Source organism: Rattus rattus, chromosome 12 (assembly GCF_011064425.1).
Source record: "Rattus rattus isolate New Zealand chromosome 12, Rrattus_CSIRO_v1, whole genome shotgun sequence".
Taxonomy (NCBI): Eukaryota; Metazoa; Chordata; class Mammalia; order Rodentia; family Muridae; genus Rattus; species Rattus rattus.
This window is the reverse complement of record NC_046165.1, coordinates 1,556,658-1,578,339: the sequence shown is the minus strand read 5'-3', so window position 1 is coordinate 1,578,339 and position 21,682 is coordinate 1,556,658. Positions and strand designations below refer to the sequence as shown.

The 21,682-nt window shown below is 39.2% G+C and overlaps 1 protein-coding gene across 1 annotated transcript in view; it reads right to left on the bottom strand.

The window, feature by feature from the left end:
* Window positions 1-21,682, bottom strand: part of Nalcn (sodium leak channel, non-selective) — a 317,042-nt gene that overhangs the window by 36,005 nt on the left and 259,355 nt on the right. Inside the window, exons 19-27 of the mRNA XM_032917213.1 lie at window positions 9,456-9,557; window positions 8,966-9,035; window positions 7,179-7,270; window positions 6,968-7,090; window positions 3,670-3,726; window positions 3,057-3,177; window positions 2,830-2,961; window positions 1,839-2,006; window positions 172-276 (exon numbers count right to left, since the gene is read on the bottom strand). Coding sequence (XP_032773104.1) covers window positions 172-276; window positions 1,839-2,006; window positions 2,830-2,961; window positions 3,057-3,177; window positions 3,670-3,726; window positions 6,968-7,090; window positions 7,179-7,270; window positions 8,966-9,035; window positions 9,456-9,557 — 970 coding nt within the window. The remainder of the gene's footprint in view (window positions 1-171; window positions 277-1,838; window positions 2,007-2,829; window positions 2,962-3,056; window positions 3,178-3,669; window positions 3,727-6,967; window positions 7,091-7,178; window positions 7,271-8,965; window positions 9,036-9,455; window positions 9,558-21,682) is intronic.

Genomic DNA, 21,682 nt, shown 5'->3' with positions numbered 1-21,682 from the left:
GCTTCTGAGTTTGTATTTAGAATCTTAGAGACCTTCTACCAGGAAGAAACATACTGTGTGCTTTTAGCTAAAAGGAACTTTGGGGGAGAATTTCTTAGAGTTTGTAAGGGGGCTCCTGGTAGCTACTGGTATATGTGCATTCCAAAGGATAGACAATTAGGAAGATCTTACCCTTCTGATAATGTTGGGATCATTGCACTTGGCTAGCTTTCCAGCAAACAGTTGAACACCAAAGCTTGCAAAAACAAGCATTAGTGTCAGCAACAGAATGGAGACCTGAAAGAAATTGATGGAAAAGAAAATCTCTTGGTGAAAGTTAAGTACTGGTTTAAAGAGTGATTTAAAAAAAATGTACTTAGATCCTATTGTTAAAATTCATGTTTGTTTGATTTTTCAATAATATCTTCTAACTTCTCCGCCATGGGCCATTCATTCATCTTGAAATGGCAAAAGGATAAAATTAACAACAAGTTTTAAAAATGTAAAATAAAAGTATACAACTTTCATCCAAGAGAATGAAATAAGGCATTTTCTAGTACTTTTTGAAGAACGAAAGAAAGAAAATGTTAAAATTATTCAATTATACTTCATTTGTCCCAAATGGAGTCACTTCTTTACTTACTGAGCATAAATTGGAGAGATAGTGACTTTGATTTCTTGTGAGCTTGGACAGTTGTAATGGGGAATATTCTATGCACTATGATTTAATCTATTAATTGTCTCGGGCTCCCTCTGCTGGCTACTTTGTCTCAGCAGAGAAAAGAGGTAAAAGGTTAAATCTGCAGCAACCACATAGCTGAACTGGATGGATAATCTAACCAGATGTTGTAAGTAGTGTGAAGCTGTTCAGAGGCCTCCTCGGGAGAAAGGTACAGTGAGATCCTCTTCCAAACCCTATCAGTGGTCAAGAATTGTGTAAGTGAACTGCCTGGTGTGGTAACAGTGTCTTTTCCTTCTCATAAATTCATGTGAAAAGCCACAGATTTGTGCAAAGGCAACAGGGCCTTTTAAACACATCTTCAAAAGTAGAACAACTATGCACTTCTGGCAACATTACAACATAAATGTCAACGCTTTCATGTCAGCTAAAACTGCAGCTGAGCTAACATTCTAGACAATAAGCTCTTAGTCACTCCTTATTCTCACACACAAGCAAGAATCATCCATAATCAAAACAATTTTGTGATAACTCTTCTAGGGGTGGGGGGCAAAGAACTTTCTGAAATAGACTCTATGCAATGAACCTCTTACTTTGTGTTTCATTTCCAGTCTGGTTCATAACACATCATATCATAATGTGATACTTGCCCATCTGAAGATCATGTTTCTCCTTGAACCACATTTTCAGTGCTACATGCTACTTATTGAGACTGTTGAAAGTAAGGTATACCTATATGCTGTGTTTCTAAATGTTGTTTTGTTAATAGTTCTAAGATGGACAAATTCTATTCTCCATGCTCATCAGGTCGCACAGAAAACGAAAGCATTAATTCTCAATCTCATTCATGAATTAGATGGGATTGAGTCATCTCATCTTTAATGTTTATATAGAGAACGTAAATCCCAGAATAGAAATTGAGGTCAAGTATGGAATGAAAAAGTGTATCTTAACTCTCTGGGTTTGCCATGCATCTGGATCTACAGGTGTTCTTTAGAATAAAGTAAATTAGAGTGAGTGAATTTTCTGAATGAATTTTTCCTGTCTCCTTTCTAATCCTCTGGCATTGAACAAAATATGTAGACTTGCCCTTGCTTTGCAAGCCTCAATTTATCCCCCAGTGAATGACAAGACAGGACTAGATTGTCTCAAATAAGAAGCAGGCAACAGTTCCACATACCAAAAATATTTCCTTGAAACCACTGAAAAGTTCTCGAACAACTTTCCTCATTTGTGGCACCAGTTTGAATATCCGAAGAGGTCTTAGGCACCGAAGAACCATCAGGAGCTGAGCTCCTGACTCAGCAGGCACGTTTTGAGGCATCCAACAAAGAAATATCAAGCTCACCTAGATGAAGAAATCATCTCTGGAATTTATACTATCTCAACTGCTACATACATTTCTTGACAGCTCACAGGATGTGACCTTCCATTCAGCAGAAGTTCCATGAGTTATATGTGGAACAGACATTCATAAGTGCATATACCATCTGCTAAGCTCAAACAATGAGTATATTCTATGTCTGAAGAGGCCTCTGGTGTACCAGGTAGTAGGTACCCATTCCATGCCTTTGTATCCCCACACATTCCAACTTGAGATTTATCTCACTACTCTCTGAACTTTGACCCACTCTTATACCATGACCATGACTCCTTGATTAAGGGCACTACTATTTTATTGACAGTTATCAATATGCAACCTGCCACTCAAAGTAATTCTCCTTTTTCCTACATTGAATCTATGAAGTTTCTGAGTCCCTTCCTGTAATTTCCTAATTTAATTGAACAGAACACTCGAATGGCTATCAGTGATAACCAGAATTGAGAATAACTTGATTATTGATCAAGGGGATCCATAATTAATAACATGACTTACTTGATACAATTTTGCATTATAAGAATTTTGCCATAAGAATTGTAGGATGCAATCTAGTTTGATTCTTTAGATTTATTAATAGCGTCTCATTCACATATAAAATTATGAATTATTTTACTATATCCATAGGTATTGTAATACTTTCATGTGCAAACCATTTATTTACATGTAATAGATCAGTATAATTTATCAAAAAATTTAGTTATGACAACTAAAACTCAGACATCTCACTCTTGTACCAGGGGATGCAGAAAACCATCACATTTTTTATATTTAGGAAAGAATAAAATCTTACAAGATAGATAAATATGTCCATGACGCCACCGAAGTCCCTGATGACAGCAGTTGGAGTGAAAAACAAGCCATCTGCCATAATCTTCAGATTAAGCTCAATGCTCATGAATATCACAAACACATATTCAGCGATCTGAAAAAGGCAAATGGAACTTTGGTTGTGACAAAATAGCCAAATCAGGTCAGTATTTTACTATTGAGCTGGGAGCTAAGATTTCTCCACAGTACCTGTAAAGTGGGTGCATGCATGACTCTCCGGAAGGGGGATTCGAACATCATAGAAATGCAAGAGCAGATGGTTACAGTGATCATGACCCAGTCCAGGTAGGTGACAAGTCCCAGCAAATCACTGCCAAAGAACAAGCATACTGAGAAATGAAGATGCTCCACCTAGATCTACAAGGACCAAGGGTGATGGCTTTGGTGACTCTATCAACAAAACTGGTGTTTCTAAAAACAAGTGTTCAATGGTATATTTCATCTATATATTCTCTGAGTGTAATATAGGCTTGTGTTGTATGCTTGTATATGCATTTGTGTATGAGGTCTGTGCACTCCTGCCTAGACATGTAAAGGTCTGAGGTGGGCTTTAGATTCTTCCACCTTGTCTTCTTGAACCTGAGTCTCTCAAGGGACCTTTATCATCCCTCCAATTCTAGAGCTATAAACACGTGAGACCATATTTGGCTTTTTAATGTGGGGGCTTGGGTTTAATCGGGCCCTTGTGTTTGCATTTCCCCCTGAAGCAACTCCTCAACCTAAAATTTTATATTTGTATGAAGCAAAAAATAGTGTATTTGAAGTTCAAATGTGCAGGGAAGACAGAATTTATCATGCTTACTAAAGTTGGTGGTACTTTGTATTTTTCACAGCTCCCGTGACAGGGTCTGTTTTGGATCTGTAAGAAAATAAAAAACAGTATATAAAATTCTCCAACACAACAAGAATATTAGTAGTCACAAGCATCTCTCCATCTGACCTTTTCACAACTTCTGTAAAATGACTATTATAAGGTATGGAACTGCCCACTACTATGGAAGGCAGAGAACACTGGATAAAAGAACAATAAAAAGAATTCTCCAATTCTCGGTTTTGTATTGGAGACTCCATTCAAGGATCTCTGGCATGACTTATCACAACGTTAAGTCTTGGCTTTTGTTTAAAATACCAATTTAAGATGCATATGTTGCTAGTTTAAGGATGTTCCTTATAATTATTTAGTTAGATACTCCATAAATTGAAGAGAGTTCTTCACTCTCCATTTTATTGTGAACCTGTGGAAGAAGTAATATGGCATTTCATGAGAGGTGGATTCCTAAGGCTTAATTTTAGAGATCCTGAGAGAGGTTGTCACTGAGGCTCCAGCAGTCTTTGTATGTATGTTCCCAATTACAACAAGGTCTTCATCAGTCCATTCAGTTGTGTTTCCTGCAAAAGGAGAATTACACCATACCAAATGAAGTGGAGAATTAGTAATTAGATGTTAACATGTAGGCAGTGAAACAGGGTAATTCAAGATGACAACCCCACTAGGCCATTGTGTTGGTTTATATATGCTTGGCCTAGGGAGTGGCACTATTAGAAGGTGTGGTCTTGATGGAGTAGGTGTATCACTGTGGGTGTGGGCTTTAAGACCCTCATCCTAACTGCCTGGAAGTCAGTATTCTGCTAACAGCTATCAGATGTAGAACTCTATCTACTAGCTTTGTGGATCTGAGCAACTACTAGATTCTTGGACTTCCTATTCACAGCTGAGCATTTTTGGGGTAGTTGGACTACAGACTATTAATCATCACAAAAAATTCTCTCAATATAGAGAGGCATTCCATATGGTCTGTGACTCTAGGGAACCCTAATACAGGAATTGGTCAACTTCTACCATCTTTCTTTGTTTGGTTGAGTCTCAGGGAAGCTTTACAATTATTGTTCTCTATTTTAAACAGTGAAAACTTTCTAGAACAGCAGAGAACAGTTGAATGATCAGGAAGGAGTCAGTCACATACTAGCTGGTGTCCTTGGGTAAAACCTTCAACCTCAACAGACTTAAATGTCTTCCTTGGTTGGTGAGGAGATGTATTATTTACTTCCTCACTGCAGTGACTAACTGACCACAGCAACTTAGGAAATGAAGGGCTCATTCTGGATCATAGTTCAAAGGCATAGTTCATCACAGAGGTGACTCACATTGCACCTGCAGTCAAGAAGCAGAGAGTGATGAATGCACATACTCTGTTTGCCTCTTCCTTTTTATTCCATGGGACTTAATCCCGCAAATGATGCCATGCACAGAATGCATCTTCCTACTTCAGTTTTACCAACTAGAAGCCATCTGATATATATGCCCAGAGGTTTGTTTCCATGGTGACTCTAAATTCCCACCAAGTTGACCACCAATATTTATCATCACAGGAAGGTATATATGGTGTCACACAGTCTCAAGGTCTCCTTAGTCCTGTGATGCTGGGATAGACAGTTCATACTGGTTTCATCAAGATGCTGTAATTGTACTTCGAGATGCTGTAAGCATGGAAGATTGTTTTGTGACATGGTTATGGGGTTGGAGGTCCAAGGCAGAGATGTCAGTAGTATTGTGTCCTGAGTCCCATGGGGTCAGGATCCACTCCAGACCTCTCTACTTGCAATGCAGAGTGTACTTATTTTACATGTTTTCACAGGGGCTTCCTGTTTTGGGGGCTTGTGTCTAAACTCCTCTTCTTAGAAAGAGGTGAGATACCAGATTAGTACCAACTTGGGGACCTTGTTTTAATTTAGCTATCTCTTTAAACTTCTTGTCTTCAAACATCACCACATTTTTTTGAGACACCAGATGTTAGGATTCCAACATATGGGGATTGGAGAGATGGTTCAGAGGTTAAGAGCACTGACTGTTCTTCAGTGGTCCTGAGTTCAATTCCCAATAACCACAACTATCTGTAATGGGATTTGATGCCCTCTTCTGTTGTGTCTGAAAAGAGCAACAGTGTATTTATATACATAAAATAAATAAACCTTAAAAATGATTCTAACATATGGATTTTTTTAGAAACTCTTGAGTATTCAACAGATAATGATAATATATGATATTAATTATTAACAAAGAACATTCAAGTACCTGAATGAGAGTACATGGAAAGAAAATCACATAAGGAAAGTGTAGAAAGTTTTATATTTTCCCCATGATTTTGTGTGTGTGTGTGTGTGTGTGTGTGTGTGTGTGTGTGTGTTGCACTTGTGTGGATCCACTTATGCAGGTGGAAGCCTAAGTTGGACTTCAGGTGTCATTCTTTGGGAGCCATCCACCTTGTAGTTTGATACTGAACCTTTCACTTGGACCTGAGGCTCACCAATTAGTCTAAGACTGATGGCCAGTGAGGCCCAGGGAGCTAGCTGCCTGTCTCTAGTGTTGGTGGTACAAGCACTCACACCATAAGGCTTAGCTTTTTACATGATGCTGAAGATTAAATTTAGGTTCACAACCTCAGGCTACTAAAACTTCATCAAGGGAGCTATCTGCCCCAGTCCCATTCCAAAGACTCTTAATATCTGTGATAGGCACTTAAAGTTACACTAGACAAAATTCCTTTTATCAGCTGATTGACTGTACTTGGCTTAGGTTCTGCACAAATGCACCATCCTAGCCAGAGGTCCTTATCCATTTCCTCCATACTTGTTAGGTAGAGACAGTGGCTAGTGAATTTTCTTCTCATAACAACTACTAATACAAAGAATAGATAACATTTTCTTTCCACTTTGTTCTAGAATAAATCTTTTCATCAGAAAGTGCAAGTCTGACAGAAGCTTTGAACAATTTCCTTCTCCCTGTCATTTGTTTTCCTTCTGTTTAAAGCTTTCAAAGAAAAAAATGAGACTTAATAACACTGACATCCACAGTTGTCAAGCATGCACTAACACGCAGCTGTTAAATGCTTTATCAATGGGAGCTACCCATTTGAAACCTTTGTTTTCCACCTGGTCAGGCGCAGAAAAGAGGAGCAGGATGATTAATTAGCCCATGGTTTGTTTTTGTGACCCCATTAAGACTACACTGTCCTTTTTTTCTTCCTGTGACAAACTCCCTGCTGTTCACAGGACTCAGGACAAATACCTGGTCAGAGTGTGGTTAAGCGGCCCGTACTTACGCATTGAAGCGTGCTCGAACCACCACGCGGCAGAAGTTTCTGAACCTGTGTTCTCGCCCCACGATGAAGAGAGGCTTGTCAAAGTATGGGTGGTTCTCTCGCAGCTCCTCTTCTTGCACCTTCCTTCAAGGGGACATTTATGGGATGAGAAAAAGGCCAAAGGAAAGAGCCACTCCTAAGTGAGAGCCGGTGCACACAGTCCCACAGGTACCTTTTCATCTCTGCTTGCTCCTTCTTCTCCTGGATCATCTTTATTTCACTGTCCTCTCTCTGTGCATTTCTGTAGCGCACTGTATTGGAATGCTAGAAACCAAAAGTGTATGTACAATGGAAGACTTTTAAAGGCTTAAAAGACTGTTTTTCTTTTAAATTAAAATCAGCATTGGTATTTATATATGCACACTATATGTAGACTGTAACACATGATAGCTATAACCTTTGTATATAAAATGTTTCATTTGCATATAGTTTAATAGCCAGGAGCACCTTGACAACTGAATTTCCTCCCTCAACTGTAAAATGTTGAGCATATACTTATTGAAATTTCATGGTGTTTCAGACCCTACCATACTGCTGACATTATGACAACAGTGATCGAAACATTTTCAAAATTAGAATAAATAAGAATGTTAGAGGATTTATGGTATTGAGGCTGTGTGGTTCAGTTGGTGGAGTTCTTTCTTAGCATGCAAAAAGGCCCAGAAATGTGTAAGTTCAACGTGGTGGGACATTGTACCAGAGGCTTAGAAGTTCAAAGTGATCCTCAGTTACAGTGAGTTTTAGATCCACCCAAGCAACATGAGTCCCTTTGCAACACACATGTCCAAAACATGTTCCTTCTGGATGCTTAAGTAGACTGTACATTTATAGTGGGCCACTCAGAGAAAATAATCAGGAGTCAATAAACCATGCTCTTACTGGAATATATATATATATATATATATTCCTTTTTTATTTTCATTTTTCAATTTTATCTCCTCCTCCTCTCCCCTGCTTTTCTATGAGGGTGCTCCCCACCAACCTATCCACTCCTGCCTCAGAGCCTTAACATTCCCCTATGCTGGGTTATCGGAACCTCCACAGGACCAAGGACTCCCCTCCCACTGATGCCAGATAAGGCAATCCTCTGCTACATATTCTGCTGGAGTGGTTTAGTTCCTGGGAGCTTTGGGGGGTCTGGTTGTTTGATATTGTTGTTCTTCCTATGGGGTTGAAAAATCTCTTCAGCTCCTTCAGTAAGTAGACTGTATATTTCTATTGAACCACTCCAAGAACCAGGAATCAATAATCACTACTCAAACAAAAAAAAACATGGAATAAGAGTCTAGATTACATAAATACAACCAACAGAGCCCATTTAGTGTTGAGAATATGTCTATGGTTTTTGGGCTGACGACTTGGCATTGGACAATTAGGGGGATCATCCCTAGAGAAGAGAGGCTTTCTGTCTCTCAGAAGTCATTCAGTTCTTATAGATTCTTCATCTAGGAGTGGGTCTTTGTGAGGTTTCTCCCATCCACATTGGCATGTCAGTTGATATTGTACTCAGGTCTTGTTTATGCTACCTCATTGGTGAGATTTCATAGGTGCAGTTTTCCTCTCCAATAAAGAAGACAGGATCACACAGCTGGCATTCCGGTCCTCTCTTTTACAACCTTGCTGCCCCCTCTTCTGCAATGATCCCTGCATCTTAGGTGCAGCAGTTATGTTGTAGATTTAAAAGTTGGGGCCAGGAACTCAAAGCCAGTTGTTCTCTAAAATTTGTGTTATTCTATTAATTGAGGCATGCTCTGTGCATAGGATATCTATATTTTTGCAGTTCACAGTCTATTTTTGGTACTTGACCAAAGAAATTTGCTTTCTGAATTTCCTGATTCACTACTATAGGAACACATTTAAAGATGATAGAAAAACTCAGGTATGAGAACTGTCTAAGCAATCATTTACATATATTTCATAATCGAGTTTCTAAAATCCAAAGCATAGCTTAGAACTCACATCTTGAGTTAACGTTTCAAGAGATTTGCCCCTGCTGATCCTCTGGCTGTTGGATCCATGTCTGAGTGACCTAGAACAACCACAGTCAACTTGTCAAAACATCTAAAACAAAATTTTCATTTGCAATCAATAATCACAAGTAAAAGATTAATTTTCCTCATATATCAGAAGCTACTCACTTCCTTGTAAATCAAAAGCTTATGGTGTATCCATGCATCTTTGATCCTATCTAACAAGATTTCAGATTTTTGTTCTTTCTGATCTTAAAAGTGAGACTTTGGCTATCACCAAGGAAAGAATCTTTGAAGTAAAGATTTTTAAATCTTTGAATCATGTAGGGAATTTCTTTATTGTTACCACCAGCAGCTGGAACCCAGGTCCTCACCATGTCTGCTTGCCAACAAGGGTAGAGGCCTAGGCTTTGTACTGAGACACTCTTGTAAAGTCCTTTCCCGGATGCCTTTGGAGTTCATCTTCCTGGAGTATTTACCTGCGCTCCTGGCGGATGTGATGCTGCACGCTGAGGATCGACCTCTCCTTTGCTGGCTGCCCCTCGAATGATCCGCTCAGCATGCGCTGTCGAGTGCAAGCTCTAGCAAAAGAAAGAAACCCTAGATAAATGCATGGTTTGTGCATTCTGGATGAATAATACATCACTGCTCATGGCTCTTATTAATTTTAAGGAAACACCAATGATAAGGCAAAATACCACATAAAGGAAAATGACCCCAAGGCTTTGTGTCAGAAACACAAAGACCAAGAGGAGCTAGAAGATAAACAGAAAGCACCCCCTTCCCCTTGCTCTTGGTAAGCTTTCTGTAAGAATTCTGTCAGCAGCAGGGTTGGTCATGATGATAATTTCAAAATTAAACACGGGGGTCTCTATGTGCTGCCCCAGGAAGGCTTGTTTTTGTTCCTTTCCACCTGGACCCTGGAATGATGTACCCTCAAAAGCTTTTGAATTCACCTAGTACTGACTATATGTAAAATAGGTGTAGGGCTATCTACTGGAGCATGGGTAGCTTTTATGGGTCCGTATTTCTGAACAAAGCTTACTGTCCTTCTCTCAGCACCCATCAATTGCCAGTAGGTTCTCAGCTAGGGGTAGGACTTCATGAGGCCCTCGCCATCCATGCTGGGCTTGCTACTATGTAGGTTTTTCTGTTTTTTCTTAACTTATAATGGTCTAATAAATCACAAAGAGATGTATTTTAAAATGCTCCTTGGCTATACATAAAGTTTAGTGTTTTAAAAAGTGAAAATAATTTTGCATACTAATGAAATGATATGCTTGTGTGCTTTCATACAAAATTTTTCCATTAGTTAATTAATTCTAATAGCAGCTCCCTTCTCCTTTCCTCCTATTCTTCCAAATTCCCCCCACTACCCACTTTGTGTAGGTTTTGTGTATACATTTCCAGCTGCTGTAAGCTCATATGTGCCATGGCCCTGTCATGTCCCGAATATAGTGTTTTGTTGAAGACATCCACTATTTACGGTGCTTATACTTTTCTACCTCCACTTCCACAATGATCCTCAAATTTGATGAGGCTTGGGAGAAGACTCAGTGGTTAAAGCCATTGCTATTCAAACATGAGGACGGGAACTCAGACTCCTAGAAACCACGTAAATGCCAGCCAAGTTGGCATGGCAACCAAACTCTAGTTCTAGGTCTCAGAAGGTAGAGGCATGGAATCTTTTACATATATGTACACACATATGTACATGCACCTGCAAACACATGTTCACCCATATACTCACAAACTTCAATGCACGTGCAACAACACACATACAATATATATTTCTAAGTTCAGTTAAGTTAACAAAAGTTAGGAAAGTTTTCAATATCTAGGATGAGATTTTTTTAAAAACAGACTAGAGAACATAAAGGCATTTTGAGAATAGGCCACACTTACTCCAATAAGGTCACATCTCTACATAGTAGCACTTCCCATTGGCCAAGCATATTCAAACCACCACAGGGTGACAAGAAAGACAGTCCCTTATTTTCTTTTTGTCTTTTGTCTTTCTCTATGATTCTAAGGCATTAAGACAATTGTATTCAAAGAAGCTGGAGTTTCATCACACGTGGGAATTATGGTCTCTGGATGATTCATACATTGAACATAGGTGTTGGTTTTCAGTTCCATCTTGCAAAGAGAAAACCTTTGCTGAAAGGGGTTAGAGTAGTCATATATTTGCTTTTTCCTTTACCAAATTCCTTCTATGTTGTTCACAGTAGCATTTATTAGGAAAGAATTAAGTGCCCAGTAACTATGAGTTTCTTATTAACAAGCAGCTTAACTTATAACATGTGAAGTGTGAAGTCAAGAGATCCTTTGGAACCCAGAATAAGCTGACTGAATAAGCTTTTGGTTCTTCAGTGGAATATCTCCATCTGAGACTTCCTGTGCCCTGAGAAGAGCTTCCTGCCACCTTCTCTCTGGCTGTGCCTCCCACGTAATCTGAGCACAATGAAACCAGGCTCACAGGACCCACATTATCCTCTCCCACCATCCAACCAGAATTGAGAGGTCAACACTCCAGTGTCTGTGCATTGCTGCCCCTAACTCTCCTTTTGGTTGTTTTACCCAATGGTGCCTCCTCTACACCTGTATAAAATTAAAATTAACCCCCCCACTCCCATCATCACTGTGTGGTTGGGCATATTGTTTGACTAAATGCTCTGATATCACATTTCTTTCATTGGGCATGACTACGGCATTTGAATTAAGAAACTATAGGTAAAAGACAATCTTTCTTAGCTGAAAACTGAGAGCTCATATTGTTTTAATCAAACTGTAAAATACACATCTGAGTAAAGGCATTGGTTGGGGCATATTACAGTAAGTGTGTTTGAAGTTTTATAAAGGAATATTTTCCCACCAAAATATAATGGCAGGATTCTATTGAAACTAAAAATCAAAATACTCTTCAGGGAATTCTCTTCTATGGCTTATAAAGTCTATTTGTCTTTCAGCATTGTCTCACAGGAAATAGGTAAGGATACAGACTAGATGATTTCTTTGTAGATATATTAGTTCATCCAAAAGCACATAGAAACCCCCAATTTCATTTTACAAAAAGAACAGAGGCCAAAGTAATAGGCATAGGAAGACCATTTGATGGGAGACGATGATTCTGGAACAGAAGGTGGAGTAGGAAGCCAGGGATGGAAAAACAACATGAGGAATAGCACTTTTGCTCCAAGACCACTTGGATAAAGAAACAGGCCAGAAAGCATGCCAGTTAGCCTATTTCCTTATACAACAAACAGATTCACACTTAAACTGTGCCACATTAGTTGGACATGTAAAAGGTCTTGTTATTTTGGAAATCAGTAATAATTGGAAAATGGCATTTCTGTCAATTGGATGCAGAAGGATGAAGGATGTTTAATTACTTTCCATCATGCTATTTAGTCTAGGTCTCTGGCCCATGGCGAGTACCACTCTTGTTCAGGGTGGGGTTTCCTACTTTTGTTTTTGTTTTTGTTTTTTCTCGGAGCTGAGGACCGAACCCAGGGCCTTGCGCTTGCTAGGCAAGCGCTCTACCACTGAGGTAAATCCCCAACCCCTTGTTATTGCTTCCTAAAATTGTTTTCACAGACACAACCAAACGTTTGGTTTCTTAGATGATTCTCAGTCTCATCAAATTGATAATCAATCAAGGAAAACATAACTCAGTGGTTCTGATCAAGAATCTCATTTTAGCCTAAAAGCTCAGAATACCCAAGATACAATTTACAGACTGCATGAAGCTCAAGAAGAAGGAAGATCAAAATGTGGATGCTTCAATCCTTCTTGGAAAGAGGAACAAAATATGCACAGGAGGAAATACAGAGACAAAGTATAGAGCAGAGACTGAAGGAAAGACCATCCAGAGACTGCAGCACCTGAGGATCCATACCATATATAGCCCCCAAATCCAGACACTATTGAGGATGCTAAGAAGTCCATGCTGACAGGAACCTGATACAGCTGTCTGCTGAGAGGCTCTGCTAGAGCCCAACAAATACAGGAGGCAGATGTTCACAGCCAACCATTGGACTGAGCATGGGGTCCCCAATGGACGAGTTAGAAAAAGGACTGAAATAGCTGAAGAGGTTTGCAACCCCATAGGAAAAACAGCAATATCAACTAACTAGTCATCCCAGAGCTCCCAGGGACTAAACCACCAACCAAAGAGTGTACATGGAGGGACCAATGGCTCCATCCGCATATGTAGCAGAGGATGGTCTTGTCGGGCATCAGTGGGAGAAGAGTCTTATTGAGATTCAAGTGGTCTGTAATCAGAGTTGGTCCTGTGAAGGCTAGAGGCCCCAATGTAGGGGAATGCCAGGGTGGGGAGGCAGGAGGGAGTGGGTGGGTGGGGAAGCACCCTCATAGAAGCAGGTGGGGAGGGAAAGGGGGTTTCTGGAGGGGAAACTTGGAAAGGGGATAACATTTGAAATGTAAATAAAGAAAATATCCAATAAAAAAAAGGAAAAAAAAACTCCTCAATTTATCTAACACCTTGTGAGGATCTGTCTCCTATGCACAATCATATGAATGGTCCAGGAAAAGAAGACTCCATTGGTCTAAGTGCATGCAGGTTTCTCAGAGGTCCAAGGCTGGAGAATTAGGTATGCTTATGCCTAAATGTAAGACATGAAATCTAGTGTTCAAATCTCCAACTCTGAAATAATTTGTTAGACAGCAAACAGGTATTTAACACAGTTATTTTCACTGCCTTAAACCCTTCAACTTCCTATTGTTTTTCAGAAAAAAGATGAACTCAGAAACTCAGTGTGACTTCCGAAGCCTCACTGGTCTCCTCCTGATCTTATCCTTTCTGGTCTATTTTTTTTTTACCAGAAGATATTCCATTTTCTCATACCATTCTCTTTGGCCATTCAGATCTATACATAGACCACACTCTCAAAGCTCCAAGTCAGCAAGCAAGGCTGTATTTTAAAGTTGTTGAGTTTTATTATTTTTAACCCTTGAACAAAAATAATGACCCATAAATACTTGATGAGTGAACCTTGAAATGCTGCGAAGATCAAATATTTTAACTTGTTTGATCCATTCATACTTTTGAAAAATGAAAGTCATCACTAACAAAATTAGAATGTTTTTATAGGCACTTTTAATAGAGTTATAATCTTAACTTTATTTCAAGTTATAATAATCTGCACGCATAGAGTAGATAAGACACTGAGACAGTGATAAGAGAAGGAGCACCTCAGATGTTGCTTCTCATAAGTAGAAAATTTGTTTTTATCTGTGTTGTCTGTGCACACTGATGGAGGAACACGAATATAGACATGAAGTCAAGACCCTTACTGTACTCATTTTCATCTCTCAATATGAAAGTGGATCCACCACTGGAAACTGAAGCCCCATGTATCTCATCCTGCAGGAACCAGTGGCAATCAAAGGACTCAAGCATGCAAGGATGTCTATCCCTAATCTGACAAATGGATCTTCACATATTTTCAGCTATGGGATGGATATCCTTAAATGTCAAACTATAATTTGCCATTTAAAATATTTCACTAGTCTTTGTGTGTAGGGATGATTGAAGGACACAAGGAAGATAGTCTCAGGAAGAAAATGTCCATTTACTCACTGTTCAGAGAAAAAGCAGTTGGCCATATTGAGAAAGCAGTTTGGTCTTCAAGCACAGTATCTATTTCTTTGAGGAAACATGAGATAGAGTGGAGAGGCCGAGGTCTTCAGTATCTTGCCTGCATCTTTTTCTAATGGAAAATCTGAGAATGCTGTGCATGTTTCTGTGTAAACTGGTGGAAAACTGTGCAAACAATGACTTTCTTAGAAAGTTCATCTCATGGCTTAATATTAACAACAACAAAACAACAACACAAAGCCAAGCCTGCCTGGCTTCTGAAAGTGAGAGGCACAAGGCTCTGTCTAGTGAAAAATAATGAAGTCTTTTGTCTTGTGTGAGTGAGGAGACCCTCCATTATGCAGGCATATGTAATCTCTTTATTCCTGTTCCCTGGAGGAGAATTACAGAGAGGCATTTTCCTTTTCCCAGTTGGGGTTAATGTTATGCCCTCTCTACCTTTGAAAGTAAAACAAGATGAGGACCCCTGATGATGACTCAAATGTGGGAATATTCCTCAGCAAACACACATTCCCAGTTGCAAAAATATTACCCCTGGTTTCTTGCCAAGCCTTTGAAAAAAACATATGAAAGATTGATTCTTTCTCCCTCCTCCCCACATTGCCTTTGTGGTGTGGAATTTCAAATGCCCCTTATATGACAGCCACATATATAATCTTTTCTAGGAACAGAGAATCTGGTCTTAAGAAATTGTCTCTATTTTTCTTGACATTTCTCCACCAAAAATATTTTTAAATTGGCCCAAAGATGATGGGTATAAGAGGGATCTTTGGAGTTTTATTAGCCTTTAAACACTACTAGTTGTTTATAGACACAGTAGCAGGGGTCCTCTGTTCCTTTCTTTGTTTCTATGTCTTCTTTCTTAATGTTCCAGAACAAGGGTGTGGGAAAAGCCTGCACATTCTGTAATGAAAGAAAGGCCTAGGAGTCTTCGAATTATTTTCACTCATTATGGAAAAGTTAGATTACATGAGAACATCTGTAGTAAATGTAATTACCACCCAAGAAATCTCAATATGACTTTACAAAGCACTGAAGTTGAGGAGTTTTATTCAAATTCTGAGCCCCACAAGGTAATATATTTTAAAGTATTTTCAGATGTTCGTTAATGTGATGTAATCTCATCTACAGACAATGAGAAAACAGTCTTTCAGTGGCAATTACATAAACTCACAGGTGGATAAGAGAGCAGGAGAAGAGAAAATGGGCACTTCCTAGAAATGGCTCTTACCTGACAACACTGAGGTGGTAAAGTGATCATCCAAGATGGAGACAATGCAGATAGTAATGGGTAAGCTCCTAGTGATGAGCTCTTGCTAAGATGAGGAAAAAACTGTATTTTTATCAGAGTGAGTAACATCCACTCTTTAGTTCAGTTTTGTTCCGGGTTGTAAGAATATCACTCCTTAATAGCAGCTAGTTATGTCTTTCTATTTCTTTACAACTCACAAAAAATGTTCTTGCAGATAGATACATAAATGCACAGTCAATCAATGTCTCATTGTGGATTGAAAAGAAACCCCAGTGTCTTTATTTTACAAATGTGCTATAAACAAACAAAAAAGAAAATCAACTCATGGTGGCTCCGTTGAAGTCCAGCAAATAAAATGTATAAACTCCAAACTATTAAATGGGGCTTAAATGTTGTAACCCAACTACTAACTTAGAAACATATATTATAATGTAACGATATGGCTTTACTTTTTGGTGTGTGTGTATGTGTTGCATGTGGGCTCATGTGGGTGTGTGCTGCATATATCTAGGTGTGCTGGGGACTTCCTACATCACTGTCTGCTTTACTGCCCTTAAGAGAAGGTCTTTCACTGAACTATAGATGCTCATTTGAGTTGGGCTGTTTGGCCAGTGTCCTCGTGGAATATACCTGTCTCTGCCCTCCAACACTTGGGTTATAAGCATGCTGAACTGTGCCTAGATAGTTATGTGGGTGCTGAGGATTTTAACGAATGTTCTCATATTTACAAGCAAGCACTCTTACTCACTGAGCCGGCCCCATGAACATTTTGAAATGTAATAAAAATAAAAATGTGAAAATGTTATTTTACCTATATTGTTCAACTTTTCCATAGACACGAATTTTAATTTTCTGTATTATTACTTTGCACTCCAGAGACAAAACAGTTAAAGCGGGATCTTATTAAAACAATTTCTTACACCCAAATTGTACCTTTCCCAGGATGTTAAATGGTTGGACCATCCAGTGAGAACCATTCAGCCTTTCAAACCAACTTCTTTCTTTTCTTTCAATTTTTATTAGTTTATTTATTTACATTCCCATCATTGCCCCCATTTCTGTCCTCCCACCATAGTACCTCATCCCATTACTTTACCCACTTGCCTCAGGGAGGGTGCCCCTCCCACCACCAGACTTCCTCCTTCCCTGAGGCCTCAAGTCTCTTCAGGATTAAGCACATTTTCTCTCACTAAGGCCTAACCAGGAAGACCTCTGCTATATTTGTGCCTGGGGCCTTGAGCTGGCCCATGTAGGCTCCTGGTTAGTGGCTCAATCTCTAGTAGCTCCCTTGGGTCTGGGTTAGTTGAGTCTGCTGGTTTTCCTATGGGGTAGCTCTTCCCTTCAATCCTTCCCCTAATTTAACCATAGGGGTCCCCGACTTCAGTTCAGTGGTTGGGTGTAAGTATCTGCTTCTGTCTGTCAGCTGCTTGTAGAGTCTCTCATGGGACAGCCATTCCAGGCTCCCATCTGTAAGTACATTATAGCATCAGTAATTGTGTCAAGCCTTGGTGACCTCCCATGAGATGAATCCCAAGTTAGGCCTGTCATTGGACTGCTTCTGTCTCTTATCCATTTTTGTCTCTGTAGTTCTTTTAGACAGGAATAGTTCTGGGTCAGAAATTTTGGTTGTGGGTTAGTAACCCTGTCCCTCCACTTGAGGGCTCCCCCTTCCCTGGAGGTGGGCTCTTTGAGTTCCCTCTCCTCTGTGTTGGGCACCCCCATCGAGTCCTTAGAGTCTCTCATCTCCTACGTCTCTGGTACTTTCTAGAGGGTCCCCCACCTCCCACCCCTTGATGTTGCTTATCTCTATTCATTCTCTTGGCCCACTGGGCTTCTCTCCTGTTCCCCCACCACCACCATATCTGATCCTGTGCACTTTTTCCTTTCCCCTCCCCTATCTTACTCAGGTACCCGCCTCTGCCTCCCATGATTATTTCCTTTCCCCATCTAAGTAGAATTGAAACATCCTCACTTATGCCTTTTGACTTGTTATACTTCTTATAGTCTGTGGGTTGTATCCTAGGCTTTCTGTACTTTTTGGCTAATATCCACTAATCAGTGAGTATATACCATGCATGTCCTTTTGGGTCTGAGTTACTCACTCAGGATATTTTCTAGTTCCATCCATTTGCTTGCAAAATTCATGATGTCCTTATTTTTAATAGCTGAATAGTATTAACCACATTTTCTGTATCCATTCTTCAGTTGAGGGACATCTGGGTTGTTTCCAGCCTCTGGCTATTACAATAAGGGTGCTATGAACATGGTGGAGACCGTGTCCTTGTGGTATGGTGGAACATCTTTTGGCAATATGCCCAAGAGAGGTATAGCTGAGTCTTCAGGTAGAACTATTTCCACTTTTCTGAGGAACTCCCAGATTGATTTCTAGAGTAGTTGTACCAGCTTGCAATTCCACCAGCGATAGAGGAGTGTTCCTCTTTCTCCATATCCTGACCAGAGTGTGCTGTCACTTGAGCTTTTGATCTTAGCCATTCTGATTGGTGTGAAGTGAAATGTCAGGGCCATTTTGATTTGCATTTCTCTGATGACTAAAGACTTTGAACATTTCTTTAAGTGCTTCTCAGCCATTAGAGATTCTTTTGTAATGAAATTTCTGTTTAGCTCTGCACCCATTTTTAATTGGGTATTTGGTTTTTTTGAAGTTAGCTTCTTGAGTTCTTTATACATTTTGGATATTAGTCCTCTGTCGGATGTAAGGTTAGTTAAGATTTTTTTCCCAATCTGTAGGTTGAGGATTTGTCCTATTGATGGTGTTTTTTTTACCTTACAGAAACTTTTGGGCCTTATGAGACCCCATTTATCAATTATTGATCTTAGAGCTTGAGCCATTGGAGTTGTTTAGGAAATCCACCCCCATGCCAATGAGTTCAAGGCCAGCCTGGTCTACAGAGTGATTTTCAGAACAGCCAGAGCTACACAGAAAAACCTTGTCTTGAAAAACAAACAAACACAAACAAAACAAGGCAATAACAACAAAGGATGGTGCATTGAAAAACAGAAATTGCTGAAGGGAAAAAGCAAAAAGACTACAATTCCATGGTTTATAGGAGATGCCACAGAAATCCTCCCTAGATGAGTAACTAAGGGACACTCTTAGGAAAGAGTCTCTCTTAAGGGGCTGGGGAGGTAGCTCAGTTGTTCAGAAAATTGGTTGTTCTTTCACAGGACCTGGGTTCAATGCCCAGCATCCACATGGTAGCTCCCAACCAGTTCCAGGAGATCCTATACTGTCTTCTGGCCTCCATGGGAAACAAGTGTACACATGATGCATATATATAAATGAAAATACTTAAAATGTAAATGATGTCTTTAAAATAAAAACCAGGAACAAAGGCAGTGCTACTTAGTACTCTTTGCATACTTCGTTATAGTCTAACTAAAGAAAAGAAAGAATATTTTTAGACTTTCAATAATAGTTATTACAATAAGTTCATAATGCCATTAATCAAATATCAGTGTACAAATATACAAGCTGATCATTTGCCTAGGGTATAAAGATACTGTCTTGGTTAGTGAGGTACTTGTGGCAAACCATAAAAGAACAGAACTTTTTGGAACATACATTTAATGATTTTTTTTGGTGTGTGATATTTCTATTGCCATTGCTGCTTTCGAGAACAAGAGTGCATTTTTGCTTGAATTGGGGGCCTTTGAATTAGAAAGCAAGCCTCAGCAGAGGTAGCAGCACTTTGCAAAAATTTAACTCCCACCCCTGGGCTGAGAAAAGCTCTCAGGACTTTAGAGGGAGTAACTTTCAGTGGAGCTGAATAGCAGCATCCAAGCCAGCCAAGCCATATTTTGAAATGCAGGTCCAGGGAGGACTGTGGCTATAGTAGCATTCTGATGATCAGGGCTGCAAACCCAGACCCTCCACCAAAAGAACGTAACATGGTTATGACAAAGCAGCTGCTACACTGCTACACTTGGCTTGTATACTCCTAGCTCCCCCCGTCAAATCATTTATCTACACTGTAGACTGAAGGATCAGCCTCTCTGGTCATGAAAACACAACACAACGTAGCCTCTGGGACACATTAAGAGTAGTCCTATGAGAGAGATTTACAGCTCTGAGTACCTACATTAAACGTTCAGAAAGAGCACACGTAAATGATTTAATGATGCCACTCAAAAATTTGGAAAAATGAGAACGAGCCAAACCCGAATCCCGTAGTTGGCAATAAATAAGAAAAAAGTCAGAGCAGAAACTTTTAGAAACAAAAAAGAATCAGTGAGTCTAAGAGCTGGTTCTTTCAGAAGGTAAACAAGATGGACAGGCCCTTCCCCATGAACAAAAAGAAAAAGAGATTTAATAAAACCAAATTAATAAACCCAGAAATGTACAGGGAAGCATCACAACAGACATCAAAGAAATAAAAAAAAATATAAGGGAATATTTCAGACACTTGTACTCCACCTAAGAGAAATGAACAAATTTTATCCAAACCACCTAAATTAAATCAAGAAGAGATCACCAAACCTAAAATAAAACGCCTTCCAACTAAAAGAGGACCAAGTCCAGATAGATTCTTAGCAGAATTTTACTAGAATTTCAAAGAATACCTACAGCTAATCTTTCTTAAATTATTAAAAGAAAAGAAACAGAGGGAACACTCCCAAACTACTTTTATGAAGCCAGTGTGACTCCAAAGCCCAAATTAGATAAAAACACAACAAAAAAGAAGACTACTGGACAGCATCCCTGATGAATATAGATTAAAAAAAATCCTCAATAAAAAACTTGCAAACTAAATGAAGACATACATCAAAATGATTATCCACCACAATCAAGCTGGCTTTATCAGAGAGGGGTTGGGATGATAACACATATACATAAGTCAGTAAATATAATAAACTCATAAATGAATTTAAGACAAAAGCAGAAAAATGCAGAAAAAGCCTTTGATAAAAATCTACTATGATCAGATTACTTCAAGACACCAACTAAGCTCATGCTCACTGGTATCTAGCCACCCCCCTTTTTGTTCTTGGTTTGCATGAGTGTGTGCATGTGTGGTGTATAAATATACATGTACATATGGGTTTATGCACAAGTGTGTGCATGTAGAGGACAGAGATTGATGCCTGGTATTTCCTTAGTCATTCTGCTGTGACTTTTGAGACATGGTCTCTGTTTGAATCTCACTGGGCTTGGCTGGCCAACCAGCAAGGTCAGAGATAATCCTGTTTTCTTAGCACTTGGATTACAGACTCATGCTGTCAAGGATGACTTTTTTATAGGGATCTGTTTGTGAGAGCCACAAATTGGCAAGGACTGGAGCGAAAGAGTGTCTTCTGAATAGGATGGGATCTCTGCTCTCATGTACTCAGAGGAGCAAGGACATTTTTATAGAACAAAAAAGATAAATGCTTTTTGTAAAGATTAGATTTATATTAAAAATATCCTATTAGTTTCAAGCTGTAGCCATTTAATTCCTGCAATCCACAACATGACATACAACTGAGGCCCTTTTATTTTATGCTTTTCTGGGATGTAGTGAAATACAATTGGCTTTTGCTATCCCCAAATTATACAACTGTCAGGAAAGGTTGATGTGGGAGGTGGATCTGTACTTAATGTACAGATTTTTTTCTCACATTGTATACTTTTTCCAAATAAAAGACCCAAACTTCTATATATTAAAAAAAATTAAAATTTCTATTTGCAGCATTGTTTGTACATGTGACAGAATAGAATTTTGTGAAAACATGCTTTATTCCATACATCTAATCCATTCACTTTTTGTGACATTGTGTGCCTATTAAGTCACTTTTTATTGTTAAACTGATCAGATCTCAGAAAAAGTGTGATTTCT